Raw genomic sequence first — 15,960 nt, 5'->3', positions numbered from 1 at the left:
GGGCTGAACTTTTCGAGTATTTATTTATTTTTTTGAAATATGTTTATTCATCTGTAGAAAATTGGGGATGCTCGAGAATTGATAAAGAGGCGGAAGTGCATCAGCGTCATGTGACAGATCGGAAAATTTCACGTGTTGACATGTCAGAAATAATTTCACAGAGTCGAAAACAGAAAAGCACTCGTTATTGTTACAAAAAATAATGTCAACTCACGTTTTTTTTTTTCTGTCAGTTTTATTCAGCTCCGCCTTTCGAATGAGTTTTTAATTGACTAATATGCGTAACTACGTCATCGTGTCAATTTTGTGAAGTAAAAAGAATTGAATTAACTCTTGTAATTAGCGTTCCCCAAAGTCAAATAACATTAGGAAAATTCAGGGGAAAGTTTATTTGAACGTTAATGGCACTGGGAATGTATTTCCCGGGGGCGGAATTAACTTGAGTGCAAGTCGTGAGAGTCTGGAAAATAGGAAGAACGTGAAAATTATAAATAAAATTAGGTAATTAGCATTTATTCATCAGTTCTCAAAGACAATTTTCAAATTAGAATATAATTTATTATTGATATCATAATATATGTCCCATTGGAACGTTTCTACTATTTTCCTTGACTGACAAAATTAAGTTATCTATGATACCCCCAAGTATCATAATTACCCCATTAAATAAACAAAATATTCCCCAAAATTCAACTCACCGATAACACAAACATATTTTCCTAATTAATTGTGATAGTTATCAATACCGAATTACTCGAAAATGATGAACCAACTTGATAATTAACTGGGGAAACATCCGAGAAACGTTTTCTCATGTCCGTGTGTGTACATTACCCTCAATGGCAATCAAATATACATATGTAAACAATAACGCTAGTTCTACCAAAGTTTCGATAGAATGCAGCGACAGTTAATTGTAACGCAACGTCACTCGATATCGCTCATTGTTGCCGAAAACCTCTGTTTCACCGCTTCTACTGTCTTTCAAGCCCTCCTCCTCCCCCACCACCGCCCACTGCCACCCCTCTTGGTACCCCCTTCTCCCTCACACTCGTGCTCTTGGTTTTCCGGGCGGTAGTTTTAACCGTGTTTGCAAATACCGGTGAAATGCCACAATAAACGACCACCACGGGGACCCTGTTTGTATTCCAGCTAACAATCCTCCAACTCGTAACGTATGCATTACACGTACAGGGTACACCTCGGCAAACTATTCATTTTCTGCAAACAAACCTGACGATCATCAACTTTGTTTCAATGGCGAGTAGTGGGAAACCTGGTTATTATTTTTATTCATAATTAATTTGATTATTTTAGTTGCGCGGGTGGTTCATTCCGTTCGGTGGTGTTGGCTGGGGGAGGGATTTTTTTTTTATGGGTGTTGCAGGGTGTATTTGTACGGGAAAAGGGGATGATTGTTGCTGACATCAAGAAATGTTTAAATCATTAAATGTTTTCTTTTTCTCAAAGTACAGGAGAACAAATGCTACAATTTTTTGGACGCTGATATTTTGTTTAATGAATCAGTGCGTAAATGTCAAGAATGAACATTCAATATTTGCCGAGGAAAGTCTAGTACGAATTCCAAATAATCGACCACCGCAGCCCCTGAATTTTCCTCGGCGGTGCCCATCAGGTACCCACGATGAACATGAATAAACAACGAATGAAGCCGCATAAAACTGCAAACACCGGGGATGAAAAATATATTTTACGATTACACAATCGTGCGAGTATCGTTGTATTATTCATCATGAATGAATCTGATGGGCAAAAGTGGCATTACCGTTAGTGTTTCACCGCCATACCCGGTTACAACGTTAGTAGGGTGAGTCAGGGCGATTATAACGCGTCTCTGCAATCCATATACATATGGAAATATATATACATATACGTTGAGAATGGAAAAGCAGCGTCGGGGCGCCAAATACACGTGGGACTGTACTTATCATCGGGGAAACGTTGATGGCCATGGGACACGCACTAGCATGTACTGCCGGTTGGCTTATCTGTTGGAGTAAACGTAGACCCGTTCTGTGTACCGAGCCATGAATTTTTCAAATGCTCACTAATATTGAATCTCATTTTCACTACATTCCCTGTCTGCCTGTTCGCACTCCTCCAATTCACCATTGGCAAGTGTACGCACCCCACTATCACCCACCCACTGACTTTTCAAATGCCCGGTCGGACGTGAAAATATACGGAATGAGTGACAGCTAGCTGTCCATTTTATTTTCCAACACCGGTGCTTCACTCGGAGAATAATATTCAGTCTGTTTACTGGCTCGTGGACGAGTGTTTAGGTGAATACTCGCTCGATATCGTGAATTAATTTTTCAGTAATGGGGTCGCTTTTGAATGATTTAATGCGCATTATCTGGGGGTAACGGGGGAAAATTTTTGCCCGGAAAGTTTGCGGAGAACAACACGATTGTTGAATTTATTTACCTCAACGAGTGAGGGGGAAGGGGGGAGTGGAAAATAACTTGACTCTTTTGACTATGAAATGATGGTTCGTTCGAGCGAAATGTTTTGCAAAATTACAATTTCTCAGTATATTTTCTCGTTGATGCAGTTTTCCCCGATATTAGTTTTTTGCATCAGTTGTAATCAATAAATTGCTTTCCATTATTACCCTGAGACCCGGGAGAAGTCCATTTCTATTTTCACTCCACACTTTCAACCGTTTCGTTATCATCACTCATAGAAACTCATGCGAATTTCATTCACTCGAATGACATTTTAATTTCAGTTTAATCTTGATAAAAATGAACGTGGATTAATCGATTTCCGGGGGGTCGGGTGTTTTCTTATCCAAGGACAACAATGAGTTTGTCGGGTGAATAGTCAGCCATGCAGGAGCAATTGTCTGTTGACCGGTGGGCAGTCTGATCGATCCTGCCATTTGTCATCGCTATTTGACGACGAAGACGAGGGCTCTCTACGAGTATAATTTTTGTCCGCGGTGTAGTCAGGGGGTTGCATTAATGGGACACTTTATAGGCGATTTACAAGTGTTTGTGAAGGAGGGAGTGACCAGGATCAAGTGTATGATTTTTGCAGACTTTTTACAGAGACATCGAAGTCAAATTTACCATTTGTAATATTTTCCCTGAACCCTAGAGAGGCAAAAGTTAATCAAAGAACATTCTGGAAAATTCTCCACACCTTCATTTCCCATAACACTAAAATTTTCCCGAGAAATACACAACTCATGTACTAAATACATAAATGATATAGAGTCAAAGTTATCGTCAACCTAAAAGAGGTTTTATATGTTTCTGTGAACCGAGCTACGCCAATTTTTACAGTTCCCCTGTAAAATTATCGATCGTCAAAGTCATGTGACTATTTTTTTCTCCACCATAAAGCCGTAATAAACGAGGTTACGAGTGCTCAGAACAGGATGATACGACACGACTGTTTGTACTTTGTTTCAACGATCAATGTTCAAATTCGTTTTTTCTCGTTCACTGTGTTTGAGTATTTCGACCAAGTAGTTTCCGAATTTATATTTCAACATTTCATTCGGCGAAATACAAAGTAGTAAACTGCAGTAAAAAAATTGCAGTGACTTGATGAGTTCAATTTAAAATCACATTTTTATTTTCTCACGTGAAAAAATATTTTAATTTCCAGATAAACTGATCTCCAGTTCTTCTATTGCCAGTTCAGAAGCCAAAAAATGAAGCGAAAAATCATCGCAGGAATAGATAAACAACCCAGGAGGATACGGGCGAATTATTTGCTTCAAAAATGCGAAGAGTCGAGGAGAAGAAACAAGGAAATTGTTGAATAAAGTAGAAAAGAGTGGACGTAAGAGACAGCGAGGAGACGTGGCGAAAAGTCATCCTGGCATCGTCGAAATGTCTTTCTTCGGGTGGGGCAGGGGTGCGCGGGAGACCGGCGGCGAGCATCCAGGACGCAATTTGCAGGATGGCCTCTTTCAAATAGCGTCCCAGGCTTGTCACATACTCGTGCAGGTAAGGCCTTGCTTTAATTAAAATAAGAGCTTCGTATCATTACCCGCTGTGCGGACCTTCCACGGGATGTGGGGAAAAGTGGGAAAAACAAGGGGTAGGAGAAGCGCTTGTCGTGGCTGTGATTGGCCTCCCACTCAGTTACTGTACGACCCACCGTATAATGCCCCTTTGCTGTCCTTCTGTGAGGCTTATTCCCAGCCACTTTTCATTATTAAACAAAAAAAGGTTTCACTAATTGACCGAAGGCCCTCCCCACAGGGAAAAATAATGCAGTTTTTCGGAATATCAAAATAATTGAAAAAATTATGACCATCTTGATAAATCCACTCCTGATGCTGCTCTCACGTAGTATTATACCCCCGAAAAAACTATTCCCCAATTAACCCCAAATTGATTAATTCTCCAGGTGAATAATACCCACAACGTGTCGTACGGTGGTAGCAACACAGTTACCAACGTCGCTTACTCAAAGTACTCATCAGCCTCGGGTAGTGGTGCAGCATCAACCTCTTCAGTTCCATCATCTTCAAAATCCTACCCAAGCACTGTGAACAAGGATCAGGACGTCGTAGTTCTTCTTCCCCACCGCAAGAGCCGGACCCCACGTCTTAAGCATAAACTATCGGTAAGAAATAACCATCCATCTGATTTTTTCAATCGCTCCTCCGAAACTATCTTGATAGAAAAAAAAAAATATGAATGTGTAGACACTTGGAAACAGCTGTCGGATTTGCAAAATTATTCGCTGGTGCAGGCACACGATTTGGGTCAAAATTTGAATAGTCTGATGTGTGTGTGTGGGGGGAAAAAAAAGGGGGTGTGAGGTGTGGGTAATTTGAATGTCTCGGTGTAAGGTCAGGGTTGAGAGGTGGGGCTATTAAATCAGGAGCGTCACGTTTATATTGGAATCGACGCTGTTGGCCGTTTCGATTGAAAGGAGAAGGGGAGAGGGCAGGGGATTTTATCGCCTTGAGACACGAAAGTAAGATGCGGGAAAAGCCAAGGGGCTATAAATAAGTTTTATTAACTTGAACTATTTAATTTGGGGCATTCTGTTTCGTTCGATGGATTAAGGAGTAATGTAATTACTTGGAAAGGGAAGGGGGGAGTAATTTAGCAGAGACTTTTAAAATATTTTCATTATTATTATTTCACCAAAATTGTTGTTTGGAAAATAAGAGAACTATTTCACCTCAAATAGTTATTGTGATCGATCAAACCAACGACAATTTCTCCCGACCCCAAAGTCTCGCAGCTTTTGAATGAAAGACCCATCGAGTTCCGGAATCTCCCAAAAAGACCAGCCCCTAAAACCAAACAATCAAAATAACTCCATCCGTCATTCGACGTTTTTTAGAGAGCGAGAGTCGCGGGCATCGCTCGTCGGCCCCCGGTTGAGCCGAGCTTTATCACCCCGAGACACGATATAACAAGACGCCAGTGTAACCGAGAATGGCAATAAAAATAATACCGTGCACTCTGCGAGGGACATTTCCATTGTCCCTCAGCGAGGAAGACAAAAAGTTTTAGTTTTCGGGGACATGCCAACAATTATTGGCGGACAGTGACCTGAATGACCACCACAATCAGTGATTTTTATCACCGAGGTAATGGGTTCCTTGACATTAGCAACGTGGGGTCTTTAGAAAAAATAATGTTATTGAAAGAAAATTTAATTCAGCTCCACGTCCACGATCCTCGTAATTATTCCCCGTACGCTTTGATTTTCCCTCATTCATTTACCTCTCCCTCCACTCTTCACAATGTAGACTGTATTTTCGTACGTCGTAAGCAACTCGCCCTTAACTCCCGTAAGTGCGTTCGTATTCAATTGCCGTTTATATTCGTTTCACTGAACGACTGTATACTCAACGGGTCCTCAGTGTCTGTTTTCCCAACGGTTCTCAAGTACCCTAAATTAGATCGGGTTTGGAATGAAGGGCGGTGGGAGGGGTACAGGGGCTACAAGGGCTACATTCACCTACTCGGAATACATACATATCCCTGCGTGTGTACGTTACATTGCAGAAAATTGCAGGACGTTTTCACGGATGTTATGGAGACTACAGTGTAGCCATTCTGGATACCCTTGCCAAGATTCCAAATTTCTTTGCGTCCCATTTACCACCCGAGCTTCTTCCCTTTTCATTCGCCTTTTATTTCTACTCCTCTCCGCCGCTATTTCGTCCTTTTTTTCCCTTTATACCAACGACATTTCCGTCGTTTTGCCAGTCTCGTTCCGGCTGTGGAAAAAAAGCCACCATTTTTCTCCACTATTTTACAACATTTATACAAGAAAACGATTTGCGTGCCTCAAGGACGTTTCAACTCAGCTGCTTTTGCATTCACGGGGTAGCATAAGGAGAAAACGCACGGGGTGCAGTCGGCAATGATATTATCAGTCAATTTTCCAAGTCTATCCGACACGCCACTTCCGCGAATGTTCAGGGATAAATTGAGGGCTCTTCGATGTTCACTGGTTTTGTCATTAATTTTTTTTTTCTTGAGAGGAAAAAAAATCCCGGAATGCTGTGCGTGCACCTCTTCGCCCCACCCCCTGACAGGGGTTAAACAGACACTTGAGCGTTTTTTATTGTTGAGGAGAAAATAAATTTTTGTGAGAATTCAATTTGCTGTGAGAGAAAAACTGGGATTTCTGTACGAGTCATGAATAATTCGGCATAATGATCGTAATAAAATCTTATGACCTGCACACACCCTCGGCCGATAGCAAAATGTATAAAGAACATAAATAAATACCTACAGAAAGTGAAAATTACATATAAAACATAAGGGGGGCGAATTTAGTGAATTTTTAAAATTTTTCATAAATTCAAAGCTCTCAGCCAATGGCGATCACTCTAAATTACAAATAACGCCTCCGAAAACATTGTCGCGGTCTCGGTGTTGAATCAACCAATGTATCTCCACCGAAACGTCATAATTTATCAGCCCCGAATTACACAAAATACAATTAATCAATTCACCCTGGTAATTCGATAAATTCCAGTTGATCAATTGCAACTCAAATATTCCCTCCCTCCGTGAAAAGGAAAAAAAGTTCATCCCCCTCCATCCCTCTCTCTCTCTCTCAAATTCCAGATAAACCTTCACAATACTCCGAGTGTTAACGTGTATGAGTGGATATAGAACTGACAATTTAACGGTGCAATGATCATCAGGTGGAAAATTTTCGTTGAAATTGAATAGAGTATCATTTTCACGTGTACACAAATCCACAGGAGTAATTATATCCCATTACACGAGCCAAAAGCGTGTATAACCCTGGGTTTATACGTCCATAGTCAAAACAAAAGAGCCTCTCCAGTCTCACTATCCCTCGCATCGGCCATTTCTCTTCCGTTTTACCCTTCGGCCACTGTCCATTCGACTGAATGTTATTATTGTCTTTACGTTCAAACGCGTCGGTCCAATACCGCTCAAGCGTGATTATACCAGTGTTATGTGAATGTGTGGAGCGTGAGGAGGGGGCGGGGAGGGGGTTGACTAGGGGTTGGAGATTGATTATGTGTGTGTTCTCTGGAGTTTGTGCTTTAGCTCTGTTTTCACATAATATACAGTAAATGAGGAATTAATCGGGCGTGTTGATCGTCCATTAACGCGATGAGAACAAAGGAAAATTCCATTGTCAACCAGTTATCGGACGATTTCACTCACAAAATACAAACAAAACCGCTCTTAGCAACAATTATACCCTATTGTTGGTGACTGGAGGGTTTTTCTTGAGTCTGCAGTGGGGGAGGGAGGTGTCAAGGGACGGGGGATGATACCCCCAGTGAATACGCGATTTTTTTATCATTCAATTAATTTTTCTGCTGATTTTTTTTTGGGGGAAATGATGAAGGGGGAATATCTTTAGGAAATTGCCGAAAATTTCTTGTTTCCGAACAATAATGATATTGTAAAAGTATTCTGTCACACTGTCATCATGCAGATAGTTTTGTGACCTTCAGAATTTAAAAAATGACTAGTCTATTGCCATTCGTTAATTTTTTTTAAATTTCTCATTAGGAAATGAATTAAGTGGATTGAAATGATTAATTAATTTATTTGTGGTTGATCGAAAATAATAGGAGAAAAAGGGCTGCTTTTTCTCAAGCAGAAGGCACTACAGACAAATAATAATCGAAACGTGAAATTATTATCGAAATGAACATTTCAGGCTCACCCTTCTTAATCTCGAGACTCTCTCGCGTGTCTCGAGGGCATATAGCCCATGGATAAAAACAAAATCATGGGATGTTATTCACACGGGAGAATAGATTACAGGGTCTGGAAGGGTATCGCCGAGAGTCTTTTACGCAATGGGGTGAATCTGTTGGATCAAATTTCTCAAATTATACAAGTTCCTTTTTTCCATTCCCCCTACGTACTTTTTCGACAAACCAGGATGTGGGGAGAGGAAAACCCCTTAACTGTCTCTTCACACGAAACATGGATTAAAATGATTACATCCATTTTTTTTATTTCGCTCCTGATGGAAAAATAAAAATTCTCATAACGAACCATGTAATAAACAGTAAATTTTATTTTCCATTTTTTTTTGCAGTAGCGCAGTCGTCGTATAATTTATCGGGTCATTTCAGTGCTTTTTCAACAAAAAAAAATAGATCCGCAGATATAATTAGTTACATCATTAATTACTTGTATCACCTGAGGAAAATCATCTGCCTAATCTTCTCCCGGGTCTTGGGGGACTCTGCATCTGAGGGTGTGAATGGAGCGTTCAAATCGAATCATATTGAACTGACTGAGTTAACAAGACTCAGAAGTTGGTACTCCCAGCCCTTAATCCATTTATTAGATTGAAATAAAGTTTGCGCACTTCCCCTCCACCATTTTCAGCCTTTAGTTTCGGATTTTCATGATTTTAAAAAATCCCACGGTTCGTTTTTAATAATTAATCAGCTTGAGAATTGAAAATTTTCCGAAGTTGTGAGGGATAAGGGAACGGTCGAGCCCTCGAGGGCTTTGAGCAACAAACTGGCCTGGGGTGGTGAGAAGGGCTCATCAAGTTCTTGCACCGATGGCATATTGATCGGTAGATTAATATATTCACCGGCAAGCATTAGCGTACACGAAACTTCTGGGACGAATATCGCGTACGACGTTGGCACAAACCTCGGCGATGCCACGCTGCGGCCTGTGCTTTCACTCGCATCTCCCTCTAACTCGCCTCCTGAAATTCAGGGGTGGGCAGGGGGGCAGGTGGGGGAATCGATAATACTCGGCGGTACCGTAAGAAGCTTAAGTACGTGTATATACAAAATGCAAAATCTTTGGGATTTTGTCAATACGCTAATCCGGGAGTTTATCAATTTATTTCCGCCGGTGCTGGTGGAACAGAAATTGAGGGAAACTTTTTATTCCGTTAAGGTGAACCGTGCTTTATGTGGATTTAGAGATAACTGGATTTTTATTGAAGTTGTGAGAGCTCCAGTGGTTCAATTATTCAGGTGTAATTTTAGGGTGATTCGACGGCTATTTTGCGAGCCATAAGACTGGGAACTCGATAAATTGACTGGAGAGAAAAATCGACGGAAATATTAGTCTATAACTTCCATAATCGAAGGGCAAAATTTTATTGCTGAGTTGATGAGTCAGATGTCAGGAACCGGAGAGATGATGAGTCCTACGACCTGTGATGTCATTTTTTTACATTTTTATCAAATCAATTACCATAATTAATTTGGTTTGGCGATTTAGGGGCGGTATATCATGTAGACCGAACGAATGGGAAAATTAGGGAAAATTTGGCCCCATAGTGTGCCCCACACCACCAACAAATGGAAGCAAACAATCATATTACCGGTGAATTTTCTGTTTTTTTAGAAACCTCAATAATTACACTTCCCCCAGTGCATGACAAGAAACAATAAGGCATTATGGCTTCCGTATTGTCTCTCGGCGAGAAAAACCCAGGGAAAAAAAAGTCACCCTCCCCCTCCCCCTGCAATTGTGCACACACTCGTTTACACTGAGTCTTCATTAGACCGAATGTTTAAACCAATATGCCTCCCCGAAGGGCACACGAGTGAATTGATCTACGTTATTGGATAGGAGCCAATTCCCATGGGGATCGTGATGGTAGCTACCGATTGGTTGTTTACAAAAAGAAAAATGAGAGGGACTTTATGCGTGACAAAACGCCATAGACCAAGGGGCCGACCTTGTGGTGCTCCTCGGGCGCAATATTGAGCCGCCGATCCTTTGTTTTTTCTCCTCATTATTTCCGGAATGTCCTCCAGGCGAAATAGATTGAGAATAATTGCGGGGGAATGGGTGAATTTCTCGAACGATCTTAATACCTTTTTCGCCCGGTGAGAAATTGTCTATAAAAATTTAACACGGAGATGAATATTCCGTAAAAATTGCGAAACTCAAGTTCGCTTTCCGATTACGGAAAATTCAGATGAAATTTTTTATTTAATTGTTCTCTCCAGGGAATAAAAATTATGGGGGATCCAGTTAAAAGTCGGAAGTGCTACGTAAAAATTACGTAGTTGGTTACGTATTCATTCTCGTTTTCGTAATTTTTATTGAACATTTTTTCTCGGCGCGGGCGAATTGTTTAGGAATAATCAGTCGACGCTGGTGGCAACGAAAGATTTCCCTTGATAATTTCCACACGTGCTTTATGCCATTGCGGGGATAGACATGCGAGACTACATACTGCGGTGGTATTACGGTGCTGTGAAACGCGTGCCAGCGTTATTATCACGATCCAGGGCTGCATGTGGAAATTGTTAACCCTCTGACACAGAGCGAAGCCTCAGTCGGACTTTTGAATCATTCCCGTGCAGTCGTTATTAACGGACGAGTGGCCAAAGTGCGAATTATCCCTTGATAAACGAAAGAAAATTATGTTGACAATTGCCAAGTGTTCAGCAACCAATGGGGGTTGAAGTGTTCGTGATTGAGGGAAATTAGAATTGTTTTTACGTGCAACACAGATTTACGTTGCATTATTTATCATTAAGGATATTGATTTTAAAAAAATGGAATTGGAAGTTCGGTTCACTTCGAAAAATGGCCGCGGGGTAGTCACGTTATTTTAGTGGTGGTACGGGTTTCGAGAAACGTTTACTGTGAATTGAAAAAATAAAAAATATGTTGACAATACCGTAAAGTGGCGACATTGATGGGTAAAAATAGAGAAAGTCCAACTGGTGGTGGAGTGTTCGTGATTGCAGAAAATTAGAACTGTTTTCACGTGCAGCACAGATTTACTTTGCATTTTTTATCACTGAGGATATCAATTGTTGTAAAAATAATAGAAAGGCATGGACAGTTTAGTTGTAATTTTCAGGGGAGGGAAATTGAATTTAATTGAAAAATTTTTAATTTTTAAAATTGATAGCAGTGTTTTATCCACTTCAGGGGAATCTATAAATGGCTCATCAATTTATTTATTTTGTTTTATTTAATAACTGCCCATCCGGGAGTTCATAGCAGGGGGTGGCACAGTTGTAGTTCACATTTAGTTTCGATATAGCTTTTGCCTTTTGTTTATGTTTTCACGACAAATATTTAATAAAATAGCTCGTCATTCTTTCGTCTCATCGTAAGATTAACGTGCAGATGACCATCGGAACCCCCTCAACCTACCCTCATCATCTTCAACGCCCTTTTCCAAGGATAACGATAAAAAGATCGATGATCTCTCGCTCGCTGAGGTGAGTTCACGGTCATCCCTTACTTCCACCGTCAATATCGATTTTTCCTTCACGAGTTGTACCAACAGCCGACCCAATTACCCCGTGAATTATAACCACCGGTAAAAATTTAAACTTTCTAACGAGGCTAATGAAATACAAGTTGACAGTAACGCGATACTAAAAATAGTGGGAGAAAAATGTAAAAATTTTAAACTTTCATAAAAACCCGTTATTACAATTTTTTGCAATAATTTCTCTGCGGCAAACGCTGCGGAGTTTTTTCCGGACGGGCTCCGAAGGCTTGAATAACCACCTACCGCGGAAGTTGCCGGTTTGCCTGTAGCTGGGCAACATTAGAGGGTCAAGTCGTTCAGTCGCAAACCGCCTGGTGAATGAATCGCCACGCGACCGGCATTTCACCCCTTCATTCCTGAAAATTCTTGAAAATATCCAGAAAATTTTTCACCTCGCGGTATCTCTAGTGATCGGGACGGCGCGTCATCCTCGACAACCGCCCGGAAATGTCGCCGGGGTGTCCCTTGTCTTCTCAGGGAGAAGACACTACCCATCATTGAAAACTTTACGGAAGTGAAACGCAATTTTCATTTTACATCACAATATTTTCCGTGCGGTGTCTGTCGTGAAGAATTCTCCCGCTGAGTGAAGAGAACACAAAAGTGTAATCATCCCTGCGCCCTCCAGTTTTCATCGACAGAAACAACCACCACAGGGTAGTCACCCCCGACATCACGAATACGGGTAAATTTCCGCTTTTCAACTTTGAAGGAGAGACCCTCCCGAGATACTCAAAAATCAATCTCCCACCCTAAGGATTTGTTTTTCTAATATCTCAGAACGTCATTGACCTGGAAGACTTCCGTCATCAGTGAATGAGAGCGGAAATTTCTGGAGTCGTAGAGATTTAAATTGACATAAAAAAAAATTCACAATTTTTTATGCCTCGGTAATATTAATGAGATGCCGTAAGCAAGAGGGAAATCATTGTTCCTGGTTCGAGGATTATTTTTTGCATGAGAAATTGATGATGATGAAGACTGTCGATATATTGGTAGAGCGTTGGGCCTGAACTTTAACCAAAAATTATTGAAATATTCAGACATTTATTTATTCCTCACAATTTTATGAACATTGATGCGGTTGAGGTAGAGAACGAAACTGTTGTCGCGGTAAAATTACAAAAATTACAGAAACTCACCCACTTTAAATCCCCGTCATAATATCGTCCGAAGAAACGTGTGTAGTGGGGTACATCGAGGATCAAGCGGATGCCCATACAGCGTTATAGCCTCCAAAGCTCTCTGCCGAGCCGTCACGTTGGGTTATATACGATCGTCGATAAGCGTCTCCACGGTGGCGACATTTCCTCCGTCGGTGCGCGTCGTGCGTCAATATTGACCCATCCGATGGATCCCAACGGAGCAGTATAGAGTGGACCACGTAGAAAACTCCACCTCAGCCAGCCCCATCGTCACCGTTATTCAATGGTCTCAGTCTTATATGCCATAAGAGGTGACGGAAGAACGGCCGACAGTGAAAAGAAACCGAGGAAAAAAAAAAGAATAAGAGCGGCAATTTTCGCTGGCGCACCAGACACTTTGATCGATGGAACGTTAATCATCGCTTCGCTCGTAAACTCTCGGGTTTCTCAGTGTACATTACATTTCTATCTTTCTCCCAGCGTTTAAACGTACCCCAGAGAGGGACAGGCGGGGGAGGGTGTTTCTGCACGTCGACTCCTGACCAAAGGACGACGTGAAAGCCCGGGTAATTCGATTTTAAAATGGAATTAGGAGATATCGGACGCCTTTTCCTCCGCCGGACGCAGGTGGCGAGACGTAATGGCTGCGCAGGGGGAAAAAAGGGTTATTATCGGGGAAGAAGAGGGTCTTTTGAGTATCGATGAATTCTTCATGAGGAGTTAATTGAGTTTCAATTCCACAAGTTTTTATGGAGTTCCAGACGCCGGTCGAGGGGACTTGAATGGAAAGTTTGAATTCAATTGGTGGGGTGAGATGAAATTGCGATTTTTGAATTTTTACGCTGGGGTTGAGGGTAAAAAAATTGTTCAGCAAGTCCCAATGGGTATGGATCAATAAATAATTGATTAATAATTTAATGGCGAAGCTTTGGTCGTGAAAAAATTCAGGGAAGGTCCCTGGTCTAGTAAAATATTGAATAATAATTCGAAAGGAAGGCGCGGGCCGATTAAGTGAATAAATTAAGGAAAAATGGAGTCTGACGAAGCCTTTGGATGTTCTCCTCGATTCTAATACTCGTAAAGCCACCTGCCGCTCTTCACCGGAACCTCTTCCAGAAAGATGAGTCTCTCCCGTCGATAATAAAATTCCCCACGTCTTCAAGAATTAAGTGAATAAAAAAAATACCGAACGCGAAAGACAGAGACAGTTTCAGTTCCGCTGACCTGATACCGAATTCTGCAACGTGAAACGCGACGGCACATAAATCCGGATAAAGAGGGGAGATTCAGGAGTGTATCTGCTTCTATCAGTGACTCGGGACACTTGAAACTTGATAATTTCCCCGTTAATTCAATAAACAAACAAATAACTCAAGTAAATCTTCAATAACCCCGTTTTTAACCCCCGGAGGTCCCGCGTGATTTGATGTAATCGCGTCGTAAAATTAATTACAATTAAAAATCAATTAATCAAAGAGCAACGAGACCCCCCTGAGAAAGTCAATGGCTTTGTAAAGTGCAGATAAGTCACTGCTGTGTGCGTGTGTCAGCGGAGTTGCAAAATCGAGGAACTGATTTCTTTCAAATCCGCACCCGATGCGAGACTATCGCGACAAATTGCTTCATTGTCACCCGAGGAAGTTCGAGTAACGATTTATCATCGTTAATGAGTTGGATGTTTATAAACAGTGCATCGGCTCTAACCTAAAAGTTTTCTGTGCGGGGAGTGCAGTTGCAGCGTGCATTGACCCAATGCCTATAAGCAGCACTGGGAACAACCTGTGGCACCCGATGCTATCGCTAGTTTAACTCGTAAACAAAGGGATCGGAGCAGACATTCGTCGGAAATACTCGATTAGGAATTTTATTCTGATAGTATATTTTTTTTTTAATCTGCAATGGTCGTGACGCGATTATTGAATATCGGCGATTTCAAGGGAGATACGGGAGAGAAAAATGGGGGTTTATCAGCGAAAAAGGTGAACTGTTTGGAATATTGACGAAATTGAGTTGTATTCTGTTGAATTGATTTATTTTTTAAAAATGCGATAATTAAAAACATATTTTTAACGATAGGCGATTTTTTATTGCATATTTCAGTTTAATTACTTGTTTTCGAAACAAAATTGCAGCTTAACAGTGAATTTGTTAATTGTTTATCAGGATACATGCTGTTTACAGACAGTCTCTGAGAATGCTAGACTCGATGCAACTTCACCGCCGACGGAAGACGATTTGGAGCTGTGGGACCACTCCGGGTTCATGCTGAGGAGTGACTTTGACGACCACCTTACGCACTCAAAGTAATTCAATTCGAAGTAGTTGAAACATTAATTTAGTTTCGAGTCGATATGATGTATTTGCAGTCGTAAAGTTATCTCGTTAAAAAGTTATTGAAAGAGCTGCTCTCCCAGCGTCCACAAGGAAATGACGATTTTTTAAATATCTTTCCATTAAATGAATTTTTATGATTTACATTTTTTTTTGAGCGATAAATTAATTTTTTCGGTGAAATAAAAACAACGATCGGTCAAAAAAAATCCCTTTGGTGTAATAACTTGAGTTTTTTCCGGTTTTAAGGTGGGGAGCGCAAGGCTGGTGTCGCCCCAGCTGCATACCCATCAGTATAATTCTCGTCCTTATAGTCCTCGTGGTGCTCTTGCCCCTCCTAGATCACGCCGAGCCCAAGCACCTCAGCAATTCCAGAAATGACTCCGAATTCATGTGCATGAACAGCTGTAAAATATCGCTTGTCGAGTCAATACCCATTGGCCTCGTATACGATAACAATTCAGTTGTTCATAAGAGTACTTACCTCACGTGGATGGATCTTATAAACTCGGCCGAGAGCACCATCGAAATTGCTGCCTTTTATTGGACCATGAATAGGGAGGATGTCTATCCTGATGATAGTGCTAAAGACGTGAGTGCTTTTTAATTGTTTTTCATTCATCAAGTTACGGTTCTAATGAACTGAATTATCGAGCAAAATTTTCTCGCCAACTACTGGGAAATTCGTTGGGAAATTCAAAATGCCAGAAGGTAGTATCACCAATTCCCTTGATTTTTATTAATT

At 41.1% G+C, this 15,960-nt stretch overlaps 1 protein-coding gene across 10 annotated transcripts in view; it reads left to right on the top strand.

The window, feature by feature from the left end:
* The window catches only part of LOC135167717 (5'-3' exonuclease PLD3-like), a 32,372-nt gene that overhangs the window by 12,835 nt on the left and 3,577 nt on the right, over positions 1 to 15,960 (top strand). For 3 of the 10 annotated variants that reach the window (XM_064131201.1, XM_064131204.1, XM_064131202.1), the window contains exons 2-5: positions 3,643 to 3,986; positions 4,393 to 4,611; positions 15,048 to 15,187; positions 15,465 to 15,807. In XM_064131201.1, the coding sequence (XP_063987271.1) occupies positions 3,870 to 3,986; positions 4,393 to 4,611; positions 15,048 to 15,187; positions 15,465 to 15,807 (819 nt within the window). In that variant the 5' untranslated portion in view covers positions 3,643 to 3,869. The other 7 variants (XM_064131203.1, XM_064131205.1, XM_064131209.1 and 4 more) reach the window with 7 other exon arrangements.

This window comes from Diachasmimorpha longicaudata, chromosome 11, assembly GCF_034640455.1.
Source record: "Diachasmimorpha longicaudata isolate KC_UGA_2023 chromosome 11, iyDiaLong2, whole genome shotgun sequence".
Classification (NCBI taxonomy): domain Eukaryota; kingdom Metazoa; phylum Arthropoda; class Insecta; order Hymenoptera; family Braconidae; genus Diachasmimorpha; species Diachasmimorpha longicaudata.
The sequence above is the reverse complement of the archived record's forward strand: the minus strand, read 5'-3'. Positions and strand labels throughout refer to the sequence as shown.